Source organism: Dermochelys coriacea, chromosome 1 (assembly GCF_009764565.3).
Source record: "Dermochelys coriacea isolate rDerCor1 chromosome 1, rDerCor1.pri.v4, whole genome shotgun sequence".
Taxonomy (NCBI): domain Eukaryota; kingdom Metazoa; phylum Chordata; order Testudines; family Dermochelyidae; genus Dermochelys; species Dermochelys coriacea.
This window is the reverse complement of record NC_050068.2, coordinates 219947702-219972400: the sequence shown is the minus strand read 5'-3', so window position 1 is coordinate 219972400 and position 24699 is coordinate 219947702. Positions and strand designations below refer to the sequence as shown.

At 41.3% G+C, this 24699-nt stretch overlaps 1 protein-coding gene across 1 annotated transcript; it reads left to right on the top strand.

The window, feature by feature from the left end:
• The first annotated feature begins 465 nt into the window (after positions 1-465).
• On the top strand, positions 466-24011 carry TIGAR (TP53 induced glycolysis regulatory phosphatase). Its single transcript, XM_038387149.2, has 6 exons — positions 466-587; positions 6461-6498; positions 12107-12228; positions 18082-18159; positions 20387-20497; positions 22491-24011. The coding sequence occupies exons 1-6, from the start codon at positions 556-558 to the stop codon at positions 22935-22937; spliced, it is 828 nt and encodes a 275-aa protein (XP_038243077.1). The 5' UTR covers positions 466-555; the 3' UTR covers positions 22938-24011.
• The last annotated feature ends 688 nt before the right edge of the window (positions 24012-24699 follow it).

Sequence of the window (24699 nt, the reverse complement as noted above, 5' to 3'; positions counted from 1 at the left end):
TAATGAGCTGGTTTTCCAGGGGGTAAATGAATAGTTTTTCTTAAAGTGCAGGTGGGTGGTTTTTTCATATACCAAGGAGTGCTTGCTACACACGGGGCAGTTTTGACAGTTGGCTCGGGTGTGTGACTCCTGAGACTAGTCTTCGGCCTGCTGCCTTTGATAACCACTGAGCCCTCAGGCGTGACCTAGAGCAGCAGCAGCAGCAGCGGCAGCGGCGGCGGTTTCCACCCGCACAGGCACCGTTTACTGCGGCAGCGGCGCCAACCTCCGCATGCGCGCGCGCCGTCGCCCTCCCGCCTCCGTTGTGCGCACGCACGCGCGCGCGCGCGCGCACCCTCCTCCTGAAGGCTCTGCCCGGGATCTCAGCCACCCTGAGCGCGAGCGGCGCGGAGAAGGAGACGTTTTATTGGTGGAGCGGTTTAACGAGAACTGTGACGTCCGCCAGCGTGGGAGCCAGTAGGCGAGCGAGAGGTGGGCGTCGCCACGTCAGGGGGCGGGGGCGAGGGCGAGAAGCCGGTGGGAGGCAGCGCGTGGAGGCTGTTTCCTCACCGGGCCATGGTTCGGTTCGCCTTGACCATCGTCCGGCAGTGAGTGGGGGCGGGGAGGAGGAGGAGGGCGGGGCGAAAGCGAGAGTCCGGACCCCAGTCCCCTCCCCCGCTCCGGCAGTGGAGAAACCGCCCCCCCCCCCGCCCCGCCCGTGCTACCGGGCCGGGGCCGCTCCCGCCGGCAGGTCCCAGGGCTCCGGCTCGGACCCTGGAGGGGGCGCGACCCTCCCCGGCAGGGCGGCTGCGCCCACCCGCGCTAGCCCCGATGGAGCGAGGCCCCGCACGCGCGGGAGCCGGCGGGCACGGGCTGCTGGGGGGGAGAAGAGGCCCGCGGCAGTAGCGGGGGCCGGGGGTTCTCCTTCGGCCCCGAGCGTGGCCGTGAACCGCCTCCGCCCCCTCGCCGCTGCGTCCCGCTGGCCGCTGTCGGGCGGGGCTCGTTGTTGGGCTGGCTGCGGCGCCCTGCGAGAAGGGAACTTCCGGCCTCTTCCCCCGTCTCTCGCCCCGGGCAGGAGGCGACAGGGCGTGTGAGTCGGCAAAGCAAGGCGGGGAGTCCCGGGCCCAGCCCCCGGGCGGGGGACTTGCTGTGGGGATGTAAACGGGTCCTGTTCCGCGCCCTACCACGTAGCTCGCTCCCGCTGCATCTCTCAGCAGGGCGGGGGGAAAACACTGCACCGTGGTTAGGCCAAGCTGCCCCCTGGGATAGGTGCGGCTGGGTCAATGGGAGAATTCCTCTGTTTACCGACCGACAGAAAATCCCCGTCCCCCAGTGTGCTATGTGTCTGCTCCATAGTGGACTCCTGAGGGGGTTCTGTGCCCCAAACTTCAGACTTGGGTGCAGAATATTTTAAAATTCTGCACATTTTATTTGTCAAAATAACGCTATATAATCACACCAGTTTCAATTATTTTGGTAATTTATTTCAAAATACCTGTCAGCAAGCATGTCTGCGACAATGAAGACGCACAAAAAGTTTCCCCCAGGAATAGAGAGCTGAAGAAACCCCTATGATAACCCAGTTCCTGTTTCTCAGCCCCCTTCCCTACAGAGTCCAACCTTCGTTGCCCAGACGCTTCCCCCGCGCCCATCCCAGCCCCAGCTCCTCCCAGCTCAGACACTCTCACTCTCTACCCCCCCTACCAGGGGCCAGCTGTGCCCTCCCTCCAGACATTCACACCCCCTTCTCTACAGAGTCCAGGGATCCAGAGGAAGAAACCGCCTGATGCTGGCTCCTGAGCTTGCACTGGGTTTCCTGTGCACCGCTGCCTCCTTCCTTCAGGGTGTGCTGGGAACCCTCCAGTTCCCTCCCGGCACTCCACCTTGTCTTCTGTTTGCAAACTGGGCTCTGCCAGGTATAGCAAGGGGCGTTGGACATATCTGCAGCCCCTTTTTGTGGGGGGGGGGGAGAAAATTCTGCATGCACAACATTAATTTCTGCAAAATTCTGCATTGTGCAGTGGTGCAGAATTCCCACCTGTGCCACTGTAGCACTTGCAGTGTAGACGTATCCTGAGTTGTAGCTTGCCTAGGCATTAGCTTTGCCTCACTAGTGTGAATGGATGTTCCCTCATCCCTTAGTTTCTGCAGTGGTCGTTGTTAGGATCGTACTTACCTGTTACAAAGATTCCCAGACATAATAGCTTTGGATGCATGCACGGTGTTTAAGATACCATTGAATTTACCCATTCTTTCCCTCCCCTTTATTTACAGGAAATACACATTTGATAATGTTCAATGACAATTTTGTACCATCTCAGTGGACTCCTGGAAAGTGCCAGAAACCCAGAGTCCATGCTTCTGTGCCCTAAGGGTACCTGATCCTGAATCTTGCAATCTGCTCATATCTTTACATTTCAGCTAATGTCCAAACACTCTGCCCCTTTCTCTTTCCAACGCTCTCTGAGGAGGGAATTCAAGATAGTTGATTTCTTGAGAGTAGACTATACAAAATTTCTTTTCTGGCTGTGGATCAAGATGACTTTGAAGTCTCCTTTTATACTATAAAGTGGTACTTTAATTTCTATTCTCAAGTGATTTCTCTACACTTTATCAACACTGATTGGAGCTGCTTCTTTTGTGGATAAGCTAAATTTTGGAGTATTGATTCTTGCTGTTTCTATAGCTGTCACATTCGTTACTCAATGAAATGCTCCCAAGGACATGTTACTACTTTCAGTAACTATGTGCTGTAAGGTGGGCAGAAGATCCAACATGCTGACCTAAATGTGAGTGAGCTAGTAAGGATGTTAGGCCAACTACCCCTGTCTATTGGGAAAACTAAAACTTTTTGCTTAATTATTTTAGGGACTTTTTGAATCACTTGAGATTCTTATCTTAATATGGTTTGGAGGCAATTTCCGTTTCTGGCCTTAACAATTACAGCCCTACTTCTGTCTTTGGTAGAGACCACTATTAACTAATTGAAAGTGTGATATTTCTTGTACTGTTGCTTGTTACGGTTTGTGCAATGCTCACATATGGACACGTGCAATACTGAGGTATTTGGGTGGATTCTTACCTTACTTTACAGCTTCTGGTAGTTGTCATATAGTTATTAGGGAGCTTTTTGCATCCTACTCATCAGTGAAATGAAGGGAATGTTTTCAAACAGGAATTAATTCACGGAAGTCCTTTGGCCTTGTTATACAGGAGGAGGATCACAGTGATCCTTTCTGGACTTATAATCTATGACTCTGAAGATAATGACATTTCATCTGTTCATGAGGTATAACTATTAATCCCCATAAAGTCTAAAAATGTTTGAGTGCTAGGGAAGCACAAGACACAAGCACAATCCAAGGGTAGGATTCTAATTAAACTATGTCTTTAGAGATGCATATAGATAATTCCCCTCCATCTTTTTTCCTTTCTAAATATCTGGGAAACTGCATTATTTAATAAAGGTGAAGCTTGCACTGTGAGGCACTTAAATCAGAAAATGACAAAATGAACATTTGTTCAAACGCCAATAGAGATCTTTTATTCTCTAACTATAAGGTAACAATATAGCGACATAGCAGTGAAACGATTATCATTGTGTCTCTCTCTTAAACTATATTCTGAGAGATATCTTTTATCTCCTAGTTGAGACTTTTGTTCTTAAAATTAACTTATGGCTAGAGCATCTGTGCCCAAACTTTGCCCAGTTGAAGATGGCATTGGCAACTTGCTGGAGTCTGAGAGCTATGTCTAATTGCCATAAAATTGAACATATTGTATATATGTCACATCCCTTTTATTAAATCTTGAACTTTAACAAATATAGCAGGCATTTAAAAAAAAGCTTCATATAATAATGGACCCTTCCACCTACACAAACTTAGGTGCAGTTGTTAGCTAACCCCTAAACTCCAGGCCAAAAGTAAGAAAAAATACATGCATTAAGGACAGAATGCCTGTTTAAAGATGTTACCTTCTCTAGCACTTTGGCTAAAATTTGCAGAAGTTTTAGCAACTTTGACGTCATTTTTTTGGAGTTCTTTCCTTTACAAACTACTCTGATTGAATCAAATGTACATTATTTTATAATTCTAAAGAGTTTTGTTTTTGAACTTTTCCTGATAACTTCTATTTTATTAAGCACTTAAAACTTAAAAAAAGTTACTACAGAAGGGACTGAAATGCAGACGTATGCCTTTCTCTATTTACAGCATATCAAGAATAAAATGTTGTGATACAGAAAGATGATAGGCCGTGGTTTCAAATAGCATTCACGAGATGTAGTAGTTTAACCTATTAACTGTTTTGGAATAAAACCTAACATAATTCTTTGTTATAGCAAATTTTGTGATACATCCGTGGTAACATTCTGGGAAATACTTGTTGAAAATTTTGCATCTGTTAGAACTAAACATTTGAAATTATTCTTCTGTATTTTAGTAATCCATTAAGATAAAAACTGATTATATCAATGATTTTTGATGTTGCATAATGGGCACTGTTGCATGTGAGGCTAGTTAAGGCTATTTATAGACCAGCTTGGTTGGTCATAAGACCTACCTCTTGCCAAAAATACTCTGACTTGGCAGTGGTAGAGAGTTCATTTAGTAATAAGATAGTACTGTGGAATGTTAAAACAAGCACTGACATCATTGACTTCTTCAAAATATATAGCCGTAGCTTTTTCTCTCAGTCACAGTGGATCTCTGTGAAAAGACTTCTGTGTAATATGAATAGTGTACTGTCTAGTGTGGGCACGTGTGTGGAGAAATCAAAATCAAATTTCACCTCCATACCCCGATTCAGATGTTAAAAGGCTATTTTCAAACAAAATATTTGTAAATATTGGGGGGGAAGTAATCTTTGTTTACTTTGCATAATACAGTTTTACAACCCCAAATGTGGATTTTAATTATTTTCCTCTGGTTTGAATTATTCCTGATTTCCTTTAAAAATCTAAATCCACTGATTTAGTGATCCAGCTGCAGGCTTCCCTTTTTGGTCAGTAGGAAAATACATCAGATTGAAACCACTGTTCTCTTTAGAAAATTTGAAATATTATGGTGGGATTTTCAAAAGTACTCTGCATTGGCCTGACTTTGCTTCCATGGACTTCAATGGGAACAGATTTAGGCTGATTCTGAGCATGTTTGAAAATCCCATCCTCACTGTCTACTTGGCAGTCTTATTTTATGTGCTATTGTGGGGCGTTCTCGCTGTCTTGCAGTGTTGACCATATTTTATTAGAATGATTGTCTTGTGAATCAGATGCCCTCCTTTTTAGAATCACAAACACTGGGGCAATTACAGCTGTTGTTTTATGTGGAAAGTATTTGTGTAACTTATTGAGGAGAAATAGCCAGCCTTATGTGACCAGCCATCTGTCCAGATCATTTTTAGAACCTCTGTTTATAGCATTGACAATAAATAGTTCTTTGTTTGGAAAGTCAGCATTTTCGTTAGCCTTAATCCTGCAAATGATAAGGCATGTTATTTTACTCATGTGATAATCGGTCCATTGAAGTCAATAGAGTATGCTTAAGTGTTGTTGTCTGGATGATGGGGGAGGAGGGGCTTTATTTGTACCTTTGAATAAAATCAGCTTTATATTGCAATGATTCAAACTTCTGCTTCCATCTCTTTTATTTTAAAAACCATCCAGAGATCTCGGTAAAAATGTAGGTTTCAGAGTAGCAGCCGTGTTAATCTGTATTCGCAAATGTAGAAATAAGAGAATGGAAAGACTTAATCTGTCCCTCTGCCAAAACAAGATTACCCATAAAATACTCAAAAGCATTGTCTAGTATATTTAAGTGGTCAAAGCAGGGTTCCTTCTGCTCCTCTATCAGGAAAGAGTTGTTGATGGTATTTTAGGACTCGGAATAAGAGCATCCACATATTTGCTTCAAATTCGCACCCTACCTTATTCTGGATTAATTTTCATGTGTAGATAAACCCCTTTATTTACCTTTCTATTTCTTTAATTCTATTTGTCTCTCCACCTTTTGTACCCCTAAGTTATTTTCCTTCTTTGGTTTTCATACTTTCAGATTTATTGTTATGTTTTGTATAGGCTCACTTTAAAGCATAGGAGTCGGATGAAAAAAGTGGAGTGGTGTGCATTTTCCATAAATTGACTATATTTGGATGGAGATAAGATTTTAATAGATAACTAAATAGTGCTGAGTTAACTATGAAATTAAGCAGCTACATTTACCTTGATTCCAAAGAAGCTTATTCTTAATTAGCACTGAAGGAGTAATTGGAACTAATTATTTTAAAAAGCTTCTGAAGTGTTACTGTGAGAGCTTTAAGTACATCTTACTGAAAAAGGATATTGTACTTTACAGCAATGTGGTCCCCTTATAGTACTGAGCTGATGAGGTGTTTATGTCTAGTATCTAAATGTGTTTAAATTTTGACTGACTATTTTTAGACAAGGTTGTTCTTCTTTGTCTGAAATATTTCTATCTTTCAGTGGAGAAACAAGATACAACAAAGAAAAGATACTTCAAGGTTAGTGTCAATCCTGCTATGACCATTAGATTGTTAGAGATTAAATAATTACATATACCTATGCAAGAGGGCGGCCTATGGTTAACTGAAATGTTACCAATATCAGGATGGATAAAAATGGATGACTTAAAAAAAAATATTTAAATTAAGTACACGTTTCTTTAAAAAAATAAACCTATTTAAAATTAAATTTGAAATTATGATGATCTATATTAAGGCCTAAGCGTAACTTAAACAATTTTAATATATACTAAATTTAAAAGAAAAAAATACAAGCAGTATATGTTTGAAGCCCAAGTTTAAAGGAAGTCAAACCATCAAACTAGTGGAAGTAACTGTCTAAGTATCTGTAACAGTAGTAGTCTCTGTTGCAGGTGCAGTGAGAATATTTTCTTTTCAGTGTATTTAGTTCAGTTCAGTTACTTACTGGTTCCTTCAAAGCTGAGAAGCTGATTGGGAGTTGAAAAAGCAGAAAAGCTTGTTTTCCTCTCCCAGTCTATGAATAAAAATGAGGTGATAGAGGATGAGCTCTACTTGTTCTAAAGTTTTAAAGGTCATGGTGATCATGAACACTCAGTTCAATTCACTAACAATTGATAATACATCCTTTGTTTAATAAAATCATTCAGTTTCAAATGCAAAACATGTTTTGATCAACTTATTTTAATATGTATCCAGCACATTTAAGGTGTTTTAACTAAAACAGAAAGCTGTTTTCATGCATTTTTAATTGAATTCCAATTTGCACCCAAATGCAGGTTGAGGCAAATCATGAGTTAAAGAATTAATCATCTAGTAAATGTCATGCACCATTTTGCAGCATAATAAAATGAATGTAAAAATTAAATTTATTTTAAACCATATAATTACTTAAATAAATCTGTATAGATACAGGTTTCAGATACAGTGTATCCTCCTGGTTAGCAAAAAAGTACTAAACTTACTATAAAGATTATATTAAGTTGCAAATCAACATGTTCTAATGGTTGCTAATCAGTGAGACTCAACCTTAGGAAATAAAGTACAAATGCAAAACCAGATTAAAATCCTTGATTTAAGTCAAGATTTTGTGCTTGTTTTAAGTCATGAATAAACTCGAATTTAAATAACATTGATTTTTAAATCAGTCAACTTGGATGTACTGATCAGGTTTATCTTGTCAATTTGTTTGTTTATACCAAATAATGTGTATCATAAGAGACCTATCTTTTGGGTTAGGATTGTTCCTTGAGAACTTATGCCAACTTTGAACTGTTAGAGTTCAATAGAGTTCATATGCCTCCAAAATGTCTGTTTAAGACTGTAATAGAGATGGTAACTTCCAGGACATTAGGTGGTGATATAGTCTCTCCAGGACCAAATTAAGAAGATGTGAACACATCATTTTTTTTTTTCTGCTAGAACATTCTGCTTTAGAATAATAGTGATGTGATTATAGGCAAAGCTGGTAGCAAGGGTATCGAAGGATGCCAAATGCTTCCCATCAGAACAGTTGCCTTATAATTCAGTTGCTTATAACTTTGCCAGACTTCAGCCATTCATGCTGAAATTTTCCATGCTAGGTATCTGTCTCGGGCTAATTTTTTTAAACAGTTCCTGGAGATATGACTATACCGTTCATCAGAAAGTTGAGGGGAGAGAGCATTGTTTTGCTTATATTAAAAATTATTATGGCTCTTTGCTGAGAAGCTCTCTTGCCTCCATGCTTTGACACAAGGGCTTGAAATTTGGTAAGGGAATTGAATTTGTGCTAGGGATGTGCCTTTTTGCCAAAGTTGGGAGGATTGTTTTCTTTCCCATGGCAACACCAAGTTACGAGCTTTTTTTGAAATAAAAAAAAAATCAGTTTGCACATGCTCAGAGAGTTGTTAGCTTGGCAGCTAAATTCTTTGAAAATTCTAACTGTACCAAGCATGCTGCAGCCCAGGGCTGCATGGGCTGAGTAAGACTCCCTGTAGCTGCTTCTTCTGACTGCTGTGGTGCCAGGCACTGAGAGCAGGAAAACTCTTGTGCTGGGTGCTTCACCTGTAGGCATTCAGTCACAGTGAAGAAGGAAGCAGCCTGATTGGAATGCAGAAGCAAGTAGATCCAGATAGTGCAAGGGATGTGTTGGTGGAGAGAGTAGATTGAGGTAAGAAGCCTGGGAGCGGGAGGGGAGAAGCGACTGACATTCTGAGATGAGGATGGGGGGGGGCAGTTAGGAAGACTGGGATTAACTGATCAAGGAGAGAAACTTGGATGAAGAGGGTGGTGAGAAGTGGGAGCTGGGGTGGAGAAGACTGGGACTAGGACATGGAGTTTAGAGGGAGAGACTGGGAGTAGGACGAGGAGCCCAGAGAGGGAATACTGGGACTGGCTAGGCAAGGAACTGCAGGGTTGGGGATGTCGAATAAAAGTTGTGTAGTGACGGAGGCTGTTGTCTGTAGGACCCCTGCCTTGTTTGTTGCACAAGGTGGAAGGTGTATAGTGAATGAGGACGACAATTGCAGAAAGAGAAAGGATGGTCTTACGGCTAAGGCAGTTGCATGCTGCCCTGCAGAAGTGGATCCTGTCCCTGGTCTTGCATGATGCTAGATAAGTCACCTAAACCAAACTTTTCAGCAGTGGCCACTAACTTTGTGTTTCTGGCTATCTGAATGCACAACCTGAGATTCTGAGGTCTGATTTTTAGGAGTGTTGAGCACTCACAGCTGCAACTGAATTCAATGGAAGTGGTGCTTTGAGCTTACAAAGAACTATATAATGGTAACAACTCTGAAAAAACAGGCCCTAGGCATTCCTCTGTAGCATGGGGCATGGTTGACTTGAGGGAGGCTTCTCTGCTCCTTGAAGTCTTTAAACCATGATTTAAGGACTTCAATAGCTGAGACATAGGTGAGGTTTTTCATAGGAGTGGGTGGGTGAGATTCTGTGGCCTGCGCTGTGCAGGAGGTCGGACTAGATGATCAGAATGGTCCTTTCTGACCTTAGTATCTATGAATCTTAAATTGGACACCCAAAATTAGTGGATACTTTTGATCTTAATCTCTGTGCTTCAGCTCCCCATCTGTAAAATGGGGATATAATACCCTGTTGCCTCACAGGAGTGTTGTGAAAATAAACTGTTTGTGAAGCACTCAGATATGATCATTGTAGAAAAACCCATTAGGAAATGAATAATTTTATATTCAGAGAAGGGTTTGAATAGTGTACAGAAAACGTTGCATGGAACTACATGTTGACCAATGAGTATAAAACAAGCTATTCTGTAGCTGCTTAGTAAGGGAGCATTGTTTATTCTGTGCACTCTGAGGAAGGGGTTTGGTGGAAAAAATAGTATGTGATCATGTAATTACTCTATCATAATGCATGCAAATAAGGGGGGGCTGAATTAAACTTGTGCGGGCAACCTTAATTCTGGCATTTCTTAACTTCTGAATGTTTTACTTTGCAACTGTGAAGTTCTTGTAATATGTGGTATATAATATAAATATAATTCATCACATTCATGTTCTTAGTAAGAACTTTATCTTAAATTGCTCACAAAAATTTGCTGATGAGATGACTTTCATAGATATTTGATGGAAAAGAAACAGTGTACCAGCTGAGGCACTAGCTAATAGCACGTTGATTGTCTCCAGCCACATCTGTCAGTTGATGTTTAGACTACCTCTTTTTACTGTTCACTAGTTTGAAATTGGATACTGGATGTTACCACTTCGTTGTTTGGTCCCCTTCCCATATGCAACTAAAGAGAATCTTTTAATATTTAAAACCTACAGCAGTGACCATAACTAGGTTTTGCAGGATTCACTTTAAATCGATAGAGGTTGGTAAACATCCGTTTCAGCTGACACTGAAATTGATGGGAAAAAATTCCATTGGTAGTAGTTGGGGTGAGTGCATCTTCTCCTCCATATCTTGTGCCTACAGGAATCTGGTGTCACTGGCCTTGCTGCAGCCCTGCTGTCACAGGAGCAAGAGAGCGGGATCATGACAGCAGGGTTGCAGAGGGCTCCCTGCACTGTGGCAGGGCCAGTGACACTGATCCCTGCAGGCACAAGGTGTGGGGAAGGCTGTGGTACTGGCGGGGCAGAGCAGAGACCCCTGGCCAGGGCTATGAGGAGAAGAAAAAGCCCGTGGCTGTGGGGAAGGCCATGCCACTGCTGAATGGCTCAGTCCTTGGGCAGGAGCCATTCTGCAGTGGTGTGGTCTCCCCGTCGTACTCCTGGCAGGGGGGGAGAGAGGGGGCTCTGCTCCACCAGGCCAGGACCACAGCCTCCCCTTGCACCTGTAGGGATCTGGTGTCACTGGCCACGTGAGGAGCCCTTTGCAGCTCCACTGTCATGGCCCCACTCGCTCCCCAGCCGGGAGTGCGGGAGCTGTCTCTGGACAGGAACCATTCAGCAGTTAGGTGATCTCTCCTTCAGCAAGGGTCTTGTCCTCCTCCTTGCATCCCTGGTTGGGGGTGGGGTGGGGGTCTGCTCTGTTGGACCAAGTCTGCAGTCTCCTTCACACCTTACACCCTGATGTCTTGGGCCCCTCGGCTGCACAGAGCCCCCTGCAGCCCCACTGTCAGCACCAGCCTGTCCCGTCCTACTCCCACTTAACTTACTGCAACTGTAGAAATTAAAATTAACAATCAGAAAATATTAAATAAAAATTGATAATTATCAAAATTGCAAAGAAATGAAAATCATAAGCTCTCACTTGGCCAGATACAGGCATACAGATATTTAGAAACCAAATTGCAATCTCTTGGGGTCCTATTGTCTGTGTTGCCACTGAAGGCATAGAGGATGAAATCTTGGTGGATTTCTTTTGTGTGAGAACTACCTCTGCAGCATTGTTCTCCACTTATTCTGATCTGACAGGAAAGACACATACCCCGGCCTCTCGACCCCAAATGCCATTTTCAGGTAAGAATGTGGACCAGGGGAGAAGGAGATGAGGGTTGGGGTTGTTGGGAAAGCCACTCCCCATAGCATTATAAATTCCCCCCTTACGTCATTCTGGTTATCTTAACACACTTATTGGCTACCTTCTTCAGATATGGAACCTCCTCTTACTCCTGCTCTTCTCCAAGAGGGATTTCTGGTGTCAGAAAGAGTGGTAGACAACAGGGGAAGTATAATGTATTTACAGAATACATAAAGGAAAACAACTTTGAATAATCTTTTTTTTAATGTTGTAGGGGGATCAAACTATCTTGGCTTTGTCTCAGGAACATTCTGGCCTAAATTTTTAAAAATAGCTACTGATTATGGATGCCAAGGGACTCAAATTCACTAGTCACTCTTGAAAAAATCAGGCTTCTGCATACATGTTTTTTACTTTGATATATGTAAGCTAACTTTTTTGTTTTGTAATTTAAATACTGTACCAATAATCACTTACCAATAATCATTCAGTGTGGTCCTAGAGTTATTACTTTTGTTCTTTCCCATTTAGTTTGCATGATTGAATTCTGAGTTTCACAGTAAAAGGAAATGGGACAGGGATTGTTTTCAAGTTTACATGGCACTTGGATCCTGACTAGATTTGCTGAATGCTGCTGCATTACATATAATTAATATTAAATTAATTAAAATTCAAATGTTAAATTGTCTGGGAAAATTTTATTTTTCAGGACAAGGTGTGGATGAGCCCCTTTCTGCAACTGGTTTCAGACAAGCAGATGCTGCTGGTATATTTCTCAGTAATGTAAAGTTTACTCATGTCTTCTCAAGTGACCTCCTTCGAGCAAAGCAGGCAAGTACTTTTTCAGGCAATTGAAAGTAAATCTAAATCTCAGTACTTTGAGGGGGCTGGGGCAAAATAATGCAATGGTAATTTTGAAGGAGGGGGTAAGTTTGGAACTAAAATGTTTTATGTAGAAGGTGAGCTCTTCTCCAAAGAATGAAGGAAGCTTAAAAGAAACCACTGAGTTAACATACATCAGCCATGACTTGCATCTTCAGTGAACACTGTACATTAGGGGTCATGGGTATTTTTTCAATATACATAACCATGGAATGCTGCTACATTCCTCTCAGGTAGTGGTGATAGGAGCTCAAGGGAATCTGGCTGTGATGATGGTGGATGTTCAAGGAAAATCTGTTTATAAGAAGATCAACAGCTGACATTGTCAGTAGTAACCCATTATGTTTTTAATTAACTGAGAGACACCATAAGCAAAAAGTTCAGGGGCAATGGCTGCCAGTATGTAGGAACTTCTAAGATCTTTTTTAATTCTAAAAATACGCTAAGAAGTGGTTTATGTTTAAAAACTACATCAGTTTTTTAGCTTAATAGTGACACTTCCATCTTTACTAAATATGGTTAATAAAGGATATTCAGTACAGTAACAAAATGGTGAAAGGAGAGGTCAGAAGCAGAAAACAGAAGGGTAAAAAATATACAGTACCTAGATAATTTGAAGGTATTAAGACAGTAGGACCCAACAAAATTAATTTTTTAACTCTCTAAAGGATTTAGTAGAAGTAGTATCCATAGCGCCCTGCACAGATACAAAATTTGTATCCACAGAGCTGCAGGGCTGTACCAGGAATCTCAGCGTCAAAAGCAGCAGCACATCGGGCTGCTGCTCCCAGGAGCCAGCACCTCGCATTGGCGGCTGTCCCTGATCATGCTAGTGTGTGCAAGGAGCTCGCATGCTCCTGGTTAGGAGACTCGGACCACTGCATGGAAGGGACTGCTGTCCGGGAGCGTGCGAGCCGCTTGCACACACTAACTTGACGAGGGACAGCTGCCGGTGAGCCTGGTGTCTGCGAGTGGGCGGGGCTGGGGGCCTGACTGTGGGGTGGTATAGCCATGCCAGAGGAGCTGCCAGTGCAGGATGCTGGCTCCTGGGAGCAGTTGCCTGACATGTTGCTGCTTTCACCTCTGTGGTTCCTGTTAGAGCCCTTAGAGCTCCGTGGATACCGATTTATATCCATGGATATCCGTGTCCATGGATATACATTTTGTCTCTCTGCAGGGCTCTAAGTATCCAAACCACTGCCAGGTATCTTTGAGAACTTGTGGAGAATGGACTGAATTCCCAAGTGACTGGTAATAGGCTAACATGCATTAGTGCCTATTTAAGGAGGAAGAGAAGCGGGGACCTTGTTAGTCTAACAAGCTTAACTTTAATACCTGTTTGCTTCACAAGACAATATTTGTGCTCTTAGTGGAAAATAAAAATTGTAGATCGCACAAGTTAATCAAAAACATAACATTAAACCAACTTAACTATTTTCTTTGATAGCAAATAAAGGAAATGGAATGGTTGTAGTATGGCTTAACTTGTGTGATCTTGTTGCAAATTAATAGGGCCCTACCAAATTCGTGCCCCTGAAAAACAGGTCACGGACCGTGAAAACTGGTCATTTGTGTACCTTTACGCTATACTATACAGATTTCTTGGGGTAGATCAATATTTCTCAAACTGGAGGTCCCGACCCAAAAGAGGGTTGTAGGGGGGTTGCAGTATTGCCACCCTTACTTCTGTGCTGCCTTTAGAGCTAGGTGGCCAGAGGGTGGAGGCTGCTGGCCAGGTACCTCGCCAGCAGCAGCACAGAAGTAAGGGTGGCAATACTGCAACCCCCCCCCCCCATAATAACTTTGCAACCCTCCCACAGATTCCTTTTGGGTCACGATCCCTACAGTTACAACACAGTGAAATTTAAGATTTAAATATCTGAAATCATGAAATTTATGATTTTTTTAAATCTTATGACCATGAAATTGACCAAAATGGACTGTGAATTTGGTAGGTTCCTACACATTGTAGTTTCCTGGGGAATTTAGACAAATATTAACTAAGTAAAACTATGCTAAAAGATGACTACACAATTGGCTAAACATGCAGGTGTTTTTGCTTTTAGTAAGTTGCAGGACTTAATGGAGTGCTCAGGGAACTTCTTCTGGGACCAGTATTAATAAGTATTTTCACAAACAACTTGAATTGCAAGAATACACTAATTATTGGGAGGAATTGCATTTAATTTGGTGGACAGGCTTAAAATGCAGGATAATTTTGTAATTTCTGTTTTTAAAGAGAATAGAGGGACAGATCAGATGACTCAGGAAGTGCAGATTTCATACAGAAACTCTATCCTTATTTCTTGCCTTAATCTCCACAGGAGACTTCCTGTGAATGAATCTGGCAAAGACATATACCAGTTATGAAATGCTTTAAAATTGACAAACTAGTAATAGTAACTTTGTCACTTAAGTTTGTCAACAGCACCAAAGATATTTACAAAGATCTCATTGGTATCGAAAAGCAGTGTTGCGCCTCAGGCAAGGAAGATAGCCCAGTTATTACATCTCAAACCACTTAATTGTTTCAGGAAAAATTTGAACAATCTTTTTGAAAAATTTAATCTACCTAGGAATAATGCGTCTACCCAGAAGACCAGATTTTTGAAGTATAACTAAGAGGGAAGAAAATTTAGGATATAGTTCGAGTTTTAAAAAGAGACTACTCTTTCGACGTCCTCTTTGATCAGTAAGACTCATGGCTTAGTACATAATGCTCCACATGAGCAATTCTGTAAACACGTGTCTTTGGAGACTGGAGAACCAAAATATGGCCCTGTTGGTTTTGATTCCAGAGAAAGTAGTAGTCATTTAGCGGGGAGGTCGAAGATGCAATGTTACAGAACTTGATTCTACCACCCGCTGCTTACCCTGTGGTTAAGTAGCATTGAGTAACACTTGATCACAGCAGTACTCTAAATGGTAAGAATAGGTGGCAGAATCTGGTGCTTAATGGTTACTCATTTGACAAAGGCTGCATGGGAGTACTTCCAGAGTATCTTTCAGTATAAGGTTTTTTCACATGGGCTGGGCCTAATCTACAAACCTTCTGTTTGAAGTGAAACTTTACCCTGAAATAGTTGAAATTATGCCTGCTTGTCTTCTTCCCTGCCCATCCTATATTTAAAATATATAATATAAAAAATGGGAGGCTGGAAGGGAGGCTACAGAGGAAACCACACACTCCAATCCAAACAGAACATACCCTGTACATTTGTATTTCTTACAGGTTTGTGACTAAAGCCCAAATGTCATAGAAATCCTATATTTAAAACCATGTAATTCTAAATTCTTTCCTAGATTTACTGATGCTTTATTCTTCTGTATTCAGCCCATTAGTATCTCTTTCTGTGATCTCCATTTACATATAAATATTAAAAAAGATACAATAGACAGGGCTGGGGGTGTTACCATTTATTAAAGTTGCATGACATTTCCCATTACAAGACTGTTCTCAGTTGCTTATAACTTCACCAGAAGTTAAGCATTTGGGCTGAAATTTTCCATGGTGGTTGTCTGCTTCAAGCTGGTTTTTGGTTTTTTGAAACTTTCAGCCAAAATGGCTCTGCTATTCCTAAGAAAAAGGCTAGGAAAAATATATTTTTTTGTCCATGTTGGGGTGGGGGGGAATATTCTGGTGACCTCTTTGTGGAGCTCTAGCACTCCCATCCTTTGAAATTTAGCAGGAGGTGGACTTTGTCAGGGTGTGCCTATTGCCATCCTAGTGAAAATCTGCCCAAATTTGGCCAAGTTATAAGCCTTTGAAAAATTGCAGTTCACATACATCCTCAGAGACTTTGATTTTTAGCAGCTGAAATCGTTGAAGAGTCCATCCTCACTCAGCATGCTCCATCCCCTCAGTTTGTACGTGACAGGACTGCACATGTGCCATCCCTACGCAGTAACTGAAAGTGCTCGAGCCTTAGGGCTACGGGGCAAAGCTGGACTTTCCCTGCAATGGCTGCTCTGAGCTGTGGCAGGCCATGGTGGGGCCAGGCACTGAAAGTGAGAGCAGGGAACCTGTTTTCAGTGCCCGCTCCCCCAACTCACTGGCATCCAGGCAACATGGAGGAATTGAAGGGGGGCCAGAGAGAGAAATTTGGGACTATGAAGGAGGGGAGGCAAGGATTGAGCCACTGGGGGAAGAGAAGGGACAGATTGGATAAGGAACTGGAAATGGGAAGTTGGGACTGAGAGCTGGTTGATGGATGGGAGTGAAACTGGATAGGCAGAGGCTGAGACTAGGAACTAGTTCGGTGAGTGCGGGGGGGAAACATGGGCAGGGAGAGGGAAGACATCTGACAAAGGACCTGGGAACAGAGGAAGAACTGGGTCTGGCTGGGAGTGGTGGAGGAAAGATTGAGAATTGGAAAGTAAGCTCGGAAATGGAGGAGGGGATTGGGACAAGGAGACTGGGGTGGGAAAGAGGCAGATATGAGTTGGAGGCAACAGGCAGAAGCTCATGTCCACTAGAGCACATTCCCTATCTAAGTCTGAAATGAAACCCAACATTCTTGAGTCTCTCCATTTCTCTGCTGCCAGCAGTTATCTGTGAAACACACTGACAGTGTGTTTTATACCCCTAGGGATGGTCCACACAGTAGATGACTACCCACCATCAGTTACGCAGTTAGTTCAGGTGGCAGCAGCCTGTGTGGTGGGTCTGAAAGTTCCAACCCTGCTGATGAATAATGTATATGTCAGTATGCCACATGCTGGAATTTGTTTTTTCAGTTTGCTTTTTTAAAAAACCTAGGAAACTAATGTTACATATTCTTTTATACTCAAACTGCTAAAGTCAAACACTCAAATTAGGAAATGCCAGAATTAAAGCTACCTTTGCAACCCTAATCTGGCTCCCTTGTGCATATGCATTATGATAGTCTTTAATTGCATAATCACTTAACATGTATTCCACAGGACACCACCTCATTTGGTGCACGATGCAGGATAGGCCTGGTTAGAAGATGTATCCTGAATGAGGTGTGGGATTTCAGGAAGAGAAGTGTGTCTCATGGTCCAAGCAGTTGAATACTGCCCTAGAGAATTGGATCCCATCCCTACTTCTGCCACAGAGTATCTATGTGATGCTAATCAAATCATTTAAGCCAAACTTTTTGTTGGTGATTGCTAATTGTGTGTTCCTCATCTCCTGAATTGAGGGCCTCAGGTCTGATTTGCTAGAGTGCTGATCACTCTCAGCTGCAGCTGAATTAGTGGTAAAAATGGGGATAAAACTACCCCCTCATCTTGCAGGTTTTGTGAAAATAAATGTTTGTGAAGTATTCAGGTATTGTAGAGATGAGTGCCATGGAAAAGCCCATGAGGAAATTAATAATTCTGTCTTCAGAGCAGGGCATGAATAATGTGCAGTAAATAAGGCATGGGCCACATATTGAACAATGGTGATAAAACAATATTGAATAGTTGCTCATTCATGAACACTGTCCATACTATGCACTGAATGAAGCAGGGGTCCGGGGGGGGGGGGAGGGAATGCAATCATGTAATTAAAGACTGTATCATAATGCAGGTGCACAGGCCGCCATAATTCTAGCATTTTTTAACTTCTGAGTGCTGAACTTTGAAATCTTAATATATTGGTTGTCATGTATAATGTTTGCTTTGCTTGGTACGTCACAACTTAGTATCATAAGCATCTCCTGCTGTGTGGCAGAACCTGTCTACATCACTTAACCACCTCCTTCCTAACAATTAATTACTATTTTTTTTTCCTGAGGAACCTTTTAACATCCAAAAATGGTATTTTTATATGACTTTGTACATTTATTTTTTCAGACTGCATCCACAATTATAGGAAAGAATAAATTTTGCAAAGATATTGTAATACAATATGATGCAAGACTGCGAGAGAGGGTAAGTGCCAAGTTACTAGTTCGTGTCTTTAAATTGAATAATTTATAAATGTAACTTATCACTTATGATACAAATATTTTAAATTTCTCTTTTATCTGAATGCTTAGGTAGCTTGGTAATTCATCCTTTATAATTATGAAAGTTGCAATTCTGCCATTAGGTATACGAAAGCTTTCATTTGCTTCAGTGCTTTCTGCATTCATACTAGGCAGAATTTGACTTTAACTCTAACTTATATAATCACCTGCAGACTCTTTTACTTACTCAATTAATCTTTTTTTTGGGGGGGGGGGTTCTACACAAATGCATAATTGTACCTCTTGTATGAGTTTAACTATAGCTTGAACTGAATAAACTGAGTCTGAGGCATGTTTTAAGTTATGGCTGTTACAACGTTAAAAGGAAGCGTACTCAAGTTGTTATAGTACCGGTACTTTCAGCTCAATTTTAAATGAAAGGACACTACCAAAAAAAAAAAAAGTAACCCTGTTAAAAGAAGGAAAAAGCTGTAGCATTTCCTCACTTCCCTCTCTTTCTTCTTCCTTGAAGAATCAGGAAGGCTTTTGTTCCCTAGAAGATGGCTGCAAGGCAGTCATGTTCTGGAGGCTGCATTCTTCAAATATACAATACACATACCAGTTGTTCTGGTGATAAGCCCTACTGGAGGGAAGGAATGAGAGGAAGGAGAAAAATTAAAGGCTTTTTTTTTCTTTTAAAGGGCTTTGTAAAGTGTCTTCCTTTTCAAAAGTTTCAGAACCCTGATTTCTTTGCTTTTGTGAATTCTTTTATGGACAATTTTGAGCCTTTCTGCTTCAGCTGAAGGGAATAAGATATTGAGGTACCTTTTGTTGCTAGCAAACAACTTCAATTCTGAGTACAGGAATAAATTAGAGAAGAGCTATTATAGTAAGTAATGGAGATTTGCTTGTTCACTGTATGGATATTGAAATCACTGTAGTGATTATGTAAGTAGAGTGCAGGGATTTGTATAACTGAGGGAGGGATTATACACTTGTGCATTTTCTTAACTATATAGCATCCCCTGCCTGTTTTCTCAAAATAGTAAGCATTACTACAGCAATTTCACCATCATGATGCCTAGTAACATAGAACTAAACCTGTCTTTCACTTGAATATATTATCTGTTCTCACATACTGTGATGTAGTGTGGGGATGTGGTGGTGTTGCATTCCACCTTGGGGGTGGATGAATTGATTCCTGAGTTGTTTGTAAAGATCTTTGGGATGAAAGATGCTCTATAAATATAAGGTGTATAGTACAATGTGTATTATGAACTGAATGTCTATATGTAACATATAAAGATTACTTATACAATGTGACGTTTGGTCTGTTTCACTGTGAAACAAGGGGGTATGTGCTTGGGATTCTATCTGCATTTTCTGTTGTGAATTTAGCATTTGAGTCTTTTATAATCTCAGCCAACTCATTATAATTAACACATGGTTACAAATTCTTAGGGTCAGAGAACTAAAAATATATATTAAAGTAGTTTTTTTTCCAATCTTAAAAAAAACTCAACCCAAACTAACCTGTCCATGTCTCTGAAATACAGCCTTTTTTTGGATGTTCCAAGAGTATTTTTAACAGCTAGAGTGCTAATATTTAAAAAAATTCCAGTGACCAGTTTTTCGAATTGATTTTTATTCTGTGAATTATGGGAGAGATTTCAGAGGCACAAGAGGACAGTTGGGTGACCATTTCCCGTTTGTATTTTTGAAAATGTCCCTGTATGTTGAGTATCACTTAGCTTCAGCAGAATCCCAGTGCTTTCTATTTGAAGATTTACATTACAAACAGGTCATTACATAGGTCATTGTAACCTTTACAGTATAAGATTACATAGGTCACTATAACCTTTACTGGGATTTTGTGACCAAGAATGCTAGAAAAATTCTGGCACATAGACCAAGAACAGCCCAAGATAAATTTCAGGTAGGTGCTAATGTTTCAAATGTTCGCTCTTTCATTAAATTAGAAATGCATGATTACTTTAAAATGATTTATTTGGAGAAACTAACACTAAATGAAATAGCACAAATACAAACCTCTTCAGACATTTCGGGTGGAGTGAGAGTGCTGTTCATCCTGTTGCCTATATTAAAGGGAAACAGGAACTGAATCTTTAAATGAAGTTTGAGTTTGAATTTGTACGACTAAATTTTTCTTAATATTTAGTAAATCCTTTTCTATAAATGGTCTTTTCTAGAAATATGGGATTGCTGAAGGAAGGCCACTGAGTGACCTAAAGGCAATGGCAAAGGCTGCTGGAGAGCAATGTCCTTCGTTTACACCATCTGGAGGAGAAACACTAGATGAGGTATGGTATTACCACTTGTTTGTTCAGGCCCCATTTTCCATGTTACCTTACACATTTCCTTTATACTAGTGCACGCACCTCTGTATTTTTAATTAAAGAATGCTGCTATTACTCCTGGGGGAATTCTCTGCTACTGCGCAGGCACAGAATTTGTGCCCTGCAGATTTCTTTGCTTCCCCGGAGAAAAATGGCTTTCTGATGAGGAAGCCACAGGAGCAGTCATGCGACCCTCCCCAGCAGTATGTTTTGGGTGCCCAGGGCAAATCACCGAGGTAAATCACTGTGGGGCAGGAGGTGGGACTGGGGAAGACCCTGCATTGCATCCGGGGTCGAGTCAGACCCACCTCCAGATTTCTTTGCTGGCTACTGGAAGCTCTTGAAACTCCTCCCCATCTCCCCCCCTGCACCCATCGCTCCTTAGCTGCAGGGGGAGGTATCCCTGTATAGGAAGCTGCTCCCCCATCTGTCCTACCCTCATGCATCCAGAACACCTCATACCCAGACCCTCCTGCCAAGCCTCATCCTCCTGCACTCAGAGCCCTTCAGTGAGCCTCACAATCCTGACGCGCCACCGGCACCCAGATCCCCACCCCACTGAGACCCAACTAGTTGCACCTGGATCCCCACCCACTGAAACCCACTCCCCTAGCATCTGGATCCCTCCCCTCTGCCCCCCTGCTGAGCCCCAAATACCTTCACCTGAATCCCCTTCAGAGTCCCATTACCATTGCTCCCAGAACCCCCCAACAAGCCCCTGTGCATCCAAATCTGTCCGCACCCGGATGCCCCACTGAACTGCCCGCATACCTGGATTACCCCACACTAAGCCCCTCCACATTTGGATCCTGCCTGGCATGGAGGGGCAGGGCACTGGGGTGTTTCTGGGGCAGGCCCAGTCCTTGTACTGTGTCAGGGTTGGATGCAGCCTCACCGCAGAGTCCATGACCCCAGGTGGGGATGGGCATGGGAAGTTGCACTGTGCTCACCCAGCTCTGTGCAGCCAGTGTCCTGTGCTCCTCAATTAAATCAGAAATGCATGATTACTTTAAAATGACTTAGTTTCTCCAAATAACAGTAAATGCAATAGTACAAATACAGACCTCTTCAGACATTTGATGTGGAGTGAGAGTGCTGTTCAACCTGTTGAAGCCTCCACATTTATTTGACAAATAAAATTTGCAGAATTTTAAAATATTGTGCACAAATTTTAATTCTTTTGGCGCAGAATGCCCTCAGGAATAAATTATTCTATTGCAGGCTTAGCTCAACCAGAGGTGTCTTTTGTCGGTTCCATTCTGCTATGTTCCCTAGAACATACTAGAATGGATTTAAATACCGCCTTTCTATTCTCCTTTAGCCTTGATATGTTTATTTGGAATCAGCATGCTGATAGCTGTCAGTTGGCTACATTTGAATTTAAAAAGCTTTGTGTCCCAAGTGATTGCAGAGAAACCTGTTGAGCTCAAAATTGACTTTGTGTTTGGTACCTTTAGTGTGTATGCACTGCGGTTGGGTTTGTGTTTTTGTTTTCTATCCTATTCGATCGGGGGGGGGGGGGAGGGGGTTTACATCATTCTGAAATCATCATCCAACCTGAAACAACTAGACCTGATGACAATGGCAACTGAGTTGGGTTTTTTCCCCCCAAATCTAAAAATAGCGCATGGATAGCTATATGATAAATCAGTCTATTAATGAAAATGAGAAATTATCTTCACAGTAAACCTCCTTGGATTTAGAGGGCTGAGAACTAATAATCATCTCCATGTTTAGTACTTTGACCGGCTACTGTAACTGCCATGTGGAAGCTCATTTACCTTTGTCTGATACAGCTACTTAAGTTTTCTAGTCAGTCTTTGTGAGTTACGTAACTTATGTGTTGTAAAACAATTGACAGTGAAATTATAAAGCCATTAAAAAGCAACCAGTGAATTCACTGGACAGAGTTATTGCAGTCATCACAAATATATTCTTTTTTCCCAACATTTTTTAGGTAAGGGCACGTGCAAAGAGTTTCTTTGAATTTCTTTGTCAACTTTCTATTGAAGAAGAGTGTCAGAAAGAACAAGCTGTTCTGGGTATGGCAGGCAACGGCTTGGAAACATTGGAAGGAAAACCAGTTTTCCCTTTGAGAAACCACTGCTGTGGACTTGAACTTAATTCTGATAATGACAAAGATACAAAAATGTTAAATCCCAATATATTGGTGGTGAGTCATGGGGCATACATGAGAAACTGGTTTGGTTATTTTGTTTTGGATCTAAAGTGCACTTTACCATCAGCTTTAAAAAAGTCTCAGTTATCTTCTGTGAGCCCTAATACTGGAGTGAGTCACTTCATTATAAACCTTGGAAATGGAGATGTGATTAAACCTGAAATCAGTTGTATTTGTCTTAATCAAGACGATCATTTAGCAGATGTGAATACTGAAAATGTGTAGCTCAAACAATTAATGTTAGCAATATTAAATGTATTGTATAGCATTTTTAGTCTTTTATGTTAATTAAGCATGAGAAATAATTTATTTTAAAAAATACCCTTAATTAGCAAAGAAGTCTGAACTAAATTCATGTTATATTTGGAAAATTGGTCTTAATTAATTGGGTTGACTTGAATTCAGTTATTGGCACTGTACTGCAAGATTCTGAAGAATTGTAATAACCTGTTTTACAATAATATACACAGTTTAGATGACATTAGTGCTTGATAGTAATTCAGTATTGTAAAAATTTTACTAAAACATATTCTTTATGAACAGGAACTTAAAGATATTACTATTCAGGACTCCTGGATATCTGTTGCTATAGTGTTTTTTATATCTTTACCATCCTATCAAAAATGTTATGGATATCAGCTGTTTTTCAAAAAGTATTACATGACAAAAAGTTTAGAAATACTGTAACTAAGGAAGTTAGTTTTTTCTCCAACCTACTGTGCTATAACTTTATATATGTAAGTTGTTTTTTATAAATGTAAATGTGTTCCTATTTTAATGTAATAGAATAACCTAGTAGAGGGAGCATTGTCTAGTGGGAAGAGCATGGAACAGTAGGTGTTTGGGGAAGACCTGGCTCTGCCACTGACTAGCTGTGAGACCCTGGGCAAGTCTCTTAATCTCTCTGTCTCAGTTTTCCCATCTGTAAAAATGCAGTGTTGATTGTTTAAAACCGTTAGTAGGGTGAGGAGCGCTAACTTGCGCATAGCCAAAGTTATGGCCTCTGTCCTGAAAAGGAAATCTTGCACATGGAACATTGTGTCCAGCTAGTATCCCAATGGTTTAAATGGTACTCTCATGAGTGGTTACGTTTGCAGGATCTAGGCTGCTGTAAGCACTCAATGAGTGCTTATGGTTACTGGTAATACTGTTTGTTCTTCCACCTTTTGGGGTGTCTTTAGTATTCACATGTATGAGCGCACATGTAATGACCTCTGTATATGTTGTTGTAAAACTATGCTCACAATTTGCATGTCTTAAAAGATTGTAAATAAAATCATTAAAGCCCTATGTGTAGAATTTCTTGGATTTTCAGCATGCCATGTGTCATCCCCGAGGTTTATTTTTGATACAGGATTTGTGCTTAGCCTTGTAGAATAAATATCTTCTTATATTGGAACTATTAGAGGGTGATCTCTCGGATTGACTGTACAACTGACAAATGGAGCTACTTTCTAACATGTTAGTCAAGTTGTCTTTTAAAGGGGCCTTGTATATGTCAAAGTGCTTTACTGATTAACACCTAGACATTAACATAGAATTTTATTTAATGTTTCAATATTTAAAATTGAAGCTGCTTACAACTTTAACTTTTTGGGCTGAATATTTTAGAGGTGGGGGTCTGGCTCAGTCTAATCTTTTTTTAAAGTTTCATCTAAACTAGATGCAGCCATTTCAACAAATGAAATTAAAAGAAAATGCATTGTTTTGCCCATATCTTTTCTAATTATTCCAATAACTTCATTGAAGTTCTCGTGCACCCAAGTTTTGAAGCAGAGACTTGAACCTTTATGGGTGGAGAAGGTTACTCTGGTGTCAGGGATGTCTCTTGCTGTCCCTATGAAAACCCTCCTGAATTTGGCTAAGTTATAACTTCTGTGGGGGGGAAATAGCAATTTGCACAAGCTAAGTAATAAGTTTGTTAGAGGCTGGCAGTTAAATTCTCCAAAGATTCTTTGTGCACTGAGTGTGTTTCATCCCCACAGAG

Bases quoted from the DNA above. Each gene is read 5' to 3' on its own strand.
- TIGAR (XM_038387149.2), top strand. From the start codon at position 556: ATGGTTCGGTTCGCCTTGACCATCGTCCGGCA. The intron at 6,499-12,106 runs GTTAGTGTCAAT...TTTATTTTTCAG, and splicing joins CAAAGAAAAGATACTTCAAG to GACAAGGTGTGGATGAGCCC. The intron at 12,229-18,081 runs GCAAGTACTTTT...TTATTTTTTCAG, and splicing joins ACCTCCTTCGAGCAAAGCAG to ACTGCATCCACAATTATAGG.